We start from the raw sequence: 8,224 nt of genomic DNA, 5'->3' as shown, positions 1-8,224 counted from the left end.
ACTCTCAGGTTAGCCCAGAGAGGAAAGTCTGGGTGGGAGAGAGAGGGGGGAAGGGAAGTGGGTTATTTCCCTTTGTGGTAAGACTCAGGACCTCTGAGTCTTGGGGTCCCCCAAGGAAAGTTTGGGGGACCAGAGCGAGGCAGGAGCTATAATTCCTGTCTGGTGGCAGCGAGATAAGATCCAAGCTGGTAATTAAGCTTGGAGGTTCATGCTAGGCACCTAGATTTCTGGATGCTAAGGTCCAGATTTGAGAGTTAGGCTTATGATAACATGACATCTTCAGGGCCATATAGGTAGTATTGTATGCGGCCCACAATGGTAAATAGGTTGAGAACCACTGTCCTGGAGTCAGCTGACCATGAGAAATTTAAAACAAATCTTTTAAAGCATTAAAAGTAACTAACTAGACACATGGGAACATATTTACATGGTCTGGTTTCTATACAACGCACACTATGATAGTATTCTCCACTTCGTTTTTACTGAGGTTTATCCTTCTCTCATCCACTTCCTTACACACAATGAGGCAGTGACATTTTGGCTGTGTTATCAGTCTGACTGATGACAAGATTTTACAATTGCACAGACTCCTGAATGATCTTGCCAACTGTCCTTGGCTTCCATAAAGCTCACAGATCAAATACCAAGGATAGGGAACTTGTGTCATGTGTATCTAAAGCGTCTTGCACACCCATGACATCATATCAACAGATTTATAAAACTGGGTAAGTCTGTTTTTGTCTTAAGATTCAGTCGCACCAGACTCAATTTTGCTCACTGACACATCCATGCAATTCCAGTGGAAGGCAACTGGAAGTAAGCTTGCACACGAGAGTAGGGTTCAGCACACTGTATATTAAGGTACACAGTACACTTAACATAATAATCCAAAACGCTCCAAAAAATAAGGCTATGCTGAGTTTTGAGCATTTAAAGATGTCAGTGTAATACAAAAGGTTACACTTTTGTATGTAATATTTAAATTTGTTTCTTAAATAAGGGAAAAAGATTAAAACATTGATCTCTTGACTGATTTCACAGTGTACTTCTACCATCCCTAGCATGTACAAAAGTTTTTTCCACAAATCAGGTACGTTACACATCTTTAAAAGGTTTGTTATTAGTATCAATTCCTTTGTCTTGACCCATTGTTGAAGCAGCAAAAGACAAGATTAACAGCCAACTTATAATGGTCAGACTCTGTTCACACAGCCTGGCTTGAACAGTGTCCACTGTATTTCCCAATCCCCTTGTGTACCATAGTAGGGGCTCAGACACAGATTCTTCTGCCTCTCAATTTAGGCATGTGTTTGAGGTTTTGGCAAGGCAAGGGCGCACTGCAACCATGCCTGCCCTAAGCCCCTCCCTCTGGAATTTATTTGTGTTGGGCCCCACCCACTTGAGAACCTTCCCAAATGTAAAGATTTTCTTGCTCCTGCCTTGAAGAGAGAGTTTTATCTTTTACACGCATAGCAGGAACAGCATCTTTCATTGGAGTGCTTTGGATTGGAAAGATCCTCTCAGACACCCACTCTCCCCTCCAGGACATCTGACCCCGTTTTCCCTTAAAATCTGATCCACGGGTGAGGGATCTGGCATTTCAGATGCAGATCCTTCATCCTCCTCCTGGGGAAAAGCCTCCCTACAAAGTGTGGGCAGACCTTCCTGTTCCCCCTCTCTTTCCGTCTGGACTTCCTCTCTGGGCTCCCCTCTGGGACAGACACTTCCCTGTCCCCTCACCACCCCACAACTGACCCTGATCCAGTCGTGGGTTCATAGCTACCAGCTATGACAGACCCTTCACTGGCCAGCAAAATCCAGCCCCTCCCCCCACCCTCATTTCACTCAGGTTGGGCTTGCTTCCAGCTACAGAGCCCTTGGGGTCTGTTCCCACCAAAGCCGTCGTCAGGACCCCAACTTCCATCTCCTGGATACATGTCTCTGTGCACCCTAGGGTAGGACCTGTCCCCTGCTGACCTGCAACGTTCTGGCAGCCAACAGCTGGGAAGGCCTCCCTGTTACAAGGTGGAACATCCCCCTCTCCCAGGGAGATGATCACAGGCAGGAGCTGGCTCTATCCGGCCTTCTCCCAGGGACCTGTCTTGAGCCCTGGGGCTACAAGAACTGGTTCCGACCATCCCTGCGAGTAACTTTAGATCACCAGGTATCACAAATAGAAAGCTGTAACAAACAAGTATGGTGAAATTGCTGTTGCCTGTTATTGCTAGCTTTGGATATTTTAGGATGAGAACATCAGCAGATGTTCCATTGCAAGAATGGCATGATAGCCAATTGGCACATATTGTAATAAGCTTGAGGTAAATGAAGTAACCTATGGGAAGAAAGCACCCCAACACTATTAGCATGAGGAAGTTAGCTTTTGGACAGAGAAGGCTGGACACCCTTATGAATATTCATGGCGGCCGTAAAACTCAATAACAGGGCTAACCACGGCCTATGCCATCGCAATCTTCTTGGCAAGCCAGATATAGGAGCACTCATGGATCACCTGTCCTAGGTCTCCGCAACGGATGGGGAGAGTATACAGCTATCAGATGCTGGATATCTTGACTGTCCTGTATTACCTCTACTGACTTTGCTAGGTTGGAGAATCTGTGATTTTGCTTATTGTGCTAATAAAAACATTACAAGATTAAGGGGCCTTTCCTAAGTGTGAGTGTCTCTCCTGCAGGGCTTTGAAGCGGAGCCTGGAGCTGAAGCGCAGAGCAGCTCTGGAGCAGTGAAGCTGCAGGTTTTTGCCTGGAGTTGGAGCAGAGCCGGAGCACAGCTCCAAAGCCCTGCTCTCCTCTGCTAATAATTCTGGTTCTGATTCGGCAGCAAAACTCTGCCAAACTTCAGAATGTTAATTTGGGAATTCGACCCAGGCTTAGAAGAGAAACTTTGCCTCAACCCTAACTATAAAACATTTGCTAGTGCAAACTAGTGCAGGCAGGAAAAGCTGGTATAATACTTTGTGGTCCTCTGGGATTTCTAACTGTAAGATCATGACAAAAATATACAAGCTAATATTTGGCAGGTAATTAACAAGGTTCTACAAAGCCATGCTTCCCAAGCCTTTATAGAAAAGAAATCATACTACACAAATATCAACCAGCCAGGAGCGCAAGGGCAGTAAATAACTCCCAAGTATACAAATATACCCTAGACTGTATTATACTGCAGGAAGCCAAATGCTTCACGCACAGTCGCAAGGAATTATCTTCTACCCAGGGGTAATTTATTCTATTGCCATTCTATCAATTTCAGGTTGTAATCAGGCATCTATTATTGTGGTATATAATGGAGAGTTGTTTGCTATCCTTTTATTTATTTATTTTTAAATGCAATGAAGTCACTAGCTGAAGAGTTTAATGTGACTATTTCCCTGATCTATGCTAATTAAAGTAGGACTTTGGCACAATAGTTACAATAAAGTAAATTGATCAGTGTTCAAGTGCTATGAATTTGTTTCTTTCCCCCTCTGTACAGCAGATGTGACTTCAGCTTAAGAGGAGAAAGCTGTCACCATCAGCTGTTTGAAAAATAAATTAAAAATCTAAACAAGTAAAGTGCAAAGTCAAAACACCTCATTAAGCTAATGATTTCTGGGTACAGTTTTAGGCCATTTGCATGTCAGTTAATCCATAGATGCAGTAGATAAATAGAATCTCAATTAGCATTTGTTCAATGTCTTCCTTTATTCTACCCACTTGTAAATCAAAGCATCTAACTTTCTTCAGTTCCAGGAAGACACACAATACTTCCCCATGTATCTTAATCTAAAACAAATGTTTCTTCAAAAAAAACAATGAATATTGACTTTCTGAATCATTGTTTATTGTCAGAGAACTTTAAAAGTTGCTACTGAAGTTTTCAGTCTCCTTTGCTTTTCATTAAAGGGTGTAGAAAATATAATCAGAATCATTGTAAAATCAACACCACTTGCTCATAGATGTTATACCCACTGGAAAATAGAAACTTCTTTCAAAAGAAATTAGTTTGAGCTTCATTATATCTGTCCCAGATCCCAGAAGGAAACTTTCAGCTGTATATCTCTAACATATCTCTATATTACAATATACTTACCCCTACAAGTCTACTTTATGCCACTGCTGGATTCTACTTGCAGCATCGAAACTCTTACAAAACAGATTACATTTGCCTTCCGTCTCAGTAACTGTTAAAAGCTTTATAGAGACAAAATGTTCAAATTTAGGTGCTGAGCTCCCGCTCCTCGCACTGACTTCAACGTGAGATGTGGAAACTCAGCATTTCTGAAAAACAGGCCACTTATTTTACAGGCCTAAATACGGATTTAGGTGTATAACTCATACACCTAAATCTCTTAAATGTTCTAAGAAGAAGCACATGCAGCCTGGGATCTTTAAAAAAATCAGCATAGGTTTTCTGTTCCTTATAAGAAAAGTACTTTCTGCAGATACAATTTAGCTGACATTTTGATCAATGTGGGGCAAGACAAAACAGAACCCAGGAGCTCATGCTTCCACAGCTGTACTGATTCTGTTGGCATCTAATAGTAGGGAGCATATGTAATGAAAAGCAAGTGGTTGCACAATTTGAAAAACACAAGTAAGAACACAGAGGTGCCATTTCTACAGTCATTTCCCCAACTACAGCTGCACTAAGGCCAAAATTCCCCCACCCAAAATTGCAGGCTGCATGCTCAACACCTGTGCAGGAAGGGGATAGGACACCTCCCCTTCTTAGCTGCCCAGCTCTCACATGTCCCCTCTGCAGTGAAAAGAACCATCTAGCACTGGATTTTCCATTTCTGCCCTGTACACTAGAGACAGGCAAACTACAGCCCACGGGACTGTCCTGCCCAGCCTCTGAGCATCTGGCCTGGGAGACTAGCCCCGGCCCCTCCCCTGCTGTGTCCTCTCCCCCGCAGCCTCAGCTCCCCGCACCTCCAGTGCTCTGGCCCACCGCTCCTGCCAGGAAGTGTGGCACCGTGGCTGGCTCAAGCCGGGCCTCGCGGCTGTGAGCTCCTGCTGCCCTGAGCAGCATAGTAAGGGGACAGGGGGGTTGGATAAGGGGCAGAAGGTCCAGGGGCGTAGTCAGGGGGGTGGAGGTGCTGGGGGCTGGTGGTCAGGGGAGGGGGAACAGGGGAGGTTGGATAGACATCGGAGTCCCAGGGGTCCTGTCAGGGGGCGGAGGTGTGAATAGGGGTTGGGGCAGTCAGGGGACGGGGAGTTGGATAGGGGGTGGGGTCCTGTGGAGGCAGTTAGGGATTAAGGGTCCTGGGAGGGGTTGGTCAGGGGACAAGGGGCAGGGGCGGTTGGATGGGTTGGAGGTTCTGAGGGGGGCAGTCAAAGGGAAGGAAGTGGGAGGGGTGGATAGGGGGCAGGGGGCAGGCTGTTTGGGGAGGCACAGACTTCCCTACCAGGTCCTCCATACAGTTTCACAACCCGGGTGTGGCCCTCAGGCCAAACAGTTTGCTCACCCCTGCCATACGCACTACAGCACAGGGGGGAGAGCTGAGCCCAGTGCAATGGTTACGCAGCTTCTGAACAGACCCCTCCCTTATAGAGTAAAACCACAGCAGGGGTTCTTCACATGCACAGAGGAGGAGGTAAAATTTACCCTGTCATAAACAGATAGCTAAGGGTTAATGTTTCTTTCACCTGCAAAGGGTTAACAAAGGGAACCAAACACCTGACCAGAGGACCAATCAGGAAACCAGATTTTTCAAAGCTCAGGGACGGAATGTTTGGGTCTGTGTCTTTTTGTTTGGCTCTCAGCTATGAGAGGGATCTTTCTATCTTCAAGCTTCTAATCTTCAGTTTCAAAGTTGTGAGTACAAAGGTAGAAAAACAATAGGCTGTTATTGTTTTTTTTGTATTTACATGTGTGTAGTTTGCTGGAATGTTTTGAATTGGATATCTTTTTGAATAAGGCTGTTTATTCATATTTTTCTTTTAAGTATAATGTACCCTGTATGTCAAACCTGTACAGAGAATATTTTTTGTGTCTTTTTCTTTCTTTTTTTATATAAAGCTTTCTTTTTAAAACCTGTTTGAGTTTTTTCTGGTTAAGGCTAGACGAAGGGAGGGCGGAAAAACCTTCTTGTGTTAGCTTGAACTAGGTTTGAGATGCTGCATTAGCCTCGGGAAGAAGGAGCTGGGGAAGGTTAATTGCCCTCTCTGTTTTGCATTCAGGAGGTTTAAGTATAGTATATCGCCGGATATACCAGCGCCAGTGGGGCTGGGTTGATAAGAGTAAAGAGGAACAAGGGAGGAAGCGCTTGGCTTTTTTTTTCCTTTGGTGTGAGGATCAGGCCTGAGTCTTGGGATTCCCCAGAGAAGGTTCTTGGGACAGGACAGGGAGTCAGGCCTGAAAATCCTGGCTGGTGGCAGCGATATCAGATCTAAGCTGGTAATTAAGCTTAGAGGGTTCATGCTAGCTTCTCAGTTTATGAACGCTAAGGTTCAAATCTGAGTAGGAAGCTATGACATACCCCAAGTGAAAATTAGTTTGGTATGTTCTCATCCTAGCCCTAGGAGAGGATTATCAACATCACAAAATCACCACGCCATCTGACATACTCAGCACTCCCTAATTAACACAAAACTGGAAGAATAAAACCATTGCAATTTGAAAAAAGGTGTATGGAAGGGAGTCACGTGAGTACTGAATATGAAAATCTAAGGTTTCAGACATATACAACATGAACTATCAATTACTGTTCAGCTCCAGTTATGCTACTGTACCTGTCTGCTACATCCATTTCAGAGTCAATCTTGTTCAGTCCTTTCATGATGTTATCAAACTGTTCACCCTGATAGTGGAGCACCTTTGTTGTATCCTCCATACGCTTCTGGGATGCAGCCAGTAAACCAGTCAGTTCTTTCCCTTTCGTCATTTGCAGAGAATCTGCCTGAGCGCCAGCCCCTGGGCACGACAGCAGCTGCTCCCTCCAGAAGTGCTCGAGGATGTTGAAGACCACGTTTCTATTGGGCTGGAGGGAACTGAACCAGTGCTTGGTGGTCTTCTCCAGAATTGTGAGGGAGCTGAATATTAAACTGGAGGACTCCTTCTTGATCTCACTGATGCTGGAAAGATGTAAGCTGACCAGAAGCTCTCTGGTCTTGTCAGCTGTAAACCTGACCGCAATAGGAGTCAGTGAGAGTCTCCCAGAGACCCATCGTTTCTCAGTGTCTAAGTAATAGGAACAGGGCCATGCATGGATACATATGTCTGCATTCATTAGCTCGCTGTTAGGCTCCTCTTCTACACTGATGACAGCCCTGTCACCTTCAAAGTGAGAAAAAGAAAACAAGTAAACAAGGCAGAAAAATACATCGGAGGTGATTCTTGTAAATTAGGGTGCACAGATTAAGGATGTCCCCATAGGCACCATACTGGTGGGTAACTGATCTCAGGCACCAGCCATTTTTCAATGTTGCCACTAGGTCATCTCAGGTATGCAGGTAACCAGGGTTTGGCTGTTGTGAGCTTTAGGAGGTAGAATTGGCCACCTCTTCTGATCCATCTCCAATTTCACCTTGAAAAGATTCCTCTTTTCAAAAAAAAAAATTTAAAAAAATGGTATTTTATTCTTGTTTCCTCTGACAGCAACTCCAGCCTTCCCCAGCCTCTCCTCTTCATTCCCAACTGATCACATTTCACTGAAATACTTTTATATTGTGTATTTATTATATTTGAATCATTAGTATATGGTTGTATGTTGATCATCTGTAGTGCTGTGGTGGTGCTTCATAAATAAAATACTTTTATATGCATGCTTTAGTCAGTATTTTTTTAAAAAAAAAATGTACCAAAACAGAGTATAGCTAGTGAAAGATTCCATCTTTGTATAAACGACCCAGGCTTTCATTTCCATACACATCAATTAATAAGTTATTGTAAACAACACATAAGGCATTAGGTGCCTATTCACCATGTCTCAAAGTGGTGCCCAGGGGCATTCAAAGGTTAAGAGAAGCAGAAATGATTTCTACTACACTAAGCAGAAGAGACAACTTGTTTGATTTACCAAAAGATACCAATGCAGCCCTCTAAACATTATAGAATTCTTCACTGTTTAGCATGAACATCGTATAGCTCTTTAAAAAACTTCTTTGGTCAAACATAAGCAAGTGGCCCTACAGCCTGCTCCTACCACAATACACATGTGCTGCATAGGATCCAAACTCATGCCATGCCTGGAGTTTCCTTTATTGTTGACTTAAACATTCCGAGC

General features: G+C 44.1%; 1 protein-coding gene across 11 annotated transcripts in view; it reads right to left on the bottom strand.

Moving 5' to 3' along the window:
• Window positions 1-7,542, bottom strand: part of SNAP47 (synaptosome associated protein 47) — a 113,596-nt gene extending 106,054 nt beyond the window's left edge. For 7 of the 11 annotated variants that reach the window (XR_012655161.1, XR_012655162.1, XM_032778912.2 and 4 more), the window contains exon 1: window positions 6,732-7,294. Coding sequence is in view for 9 of the 11 variants with exons in the window: in XM_032778912.2 (XP_032634803.1) it covers window positions 6,732-7,228 (497 nt within the window). In the remaining 2 variants the exon portion in view is untranslated. Of the gene's footprint in view, window positions 1-6,731; window positions 7,296-7,378 lie in introns of those variants that run through there. The other 4 variants (XM_075062159.1, XM_075062160.1, XM_032778909.2 and 1 more) reach the window with 4 other exon arrangements.
• Window positions 7,543-8,224: the final 682 nt, after the last annotated feature.

This window comes from Chelonoidis abingdonii, chromosome 2 (genome assembly GCF_003597395.2).
Source record: "Chelonoidis abingdonii isolate Lonesome George chromosome 2, CheloAbing_2.0, whole genome shotgun sequence".
Taxonomy (NCBI): domain Eukaryota; kingdom Metazoa; phylum Chordata; order Testudines; family Testudinidae; genus Chelonoidis; species Chelonoidis abingdonii.
This window is presented reverse-complemented; position numbering and strand designations above follow the sequence as displayed.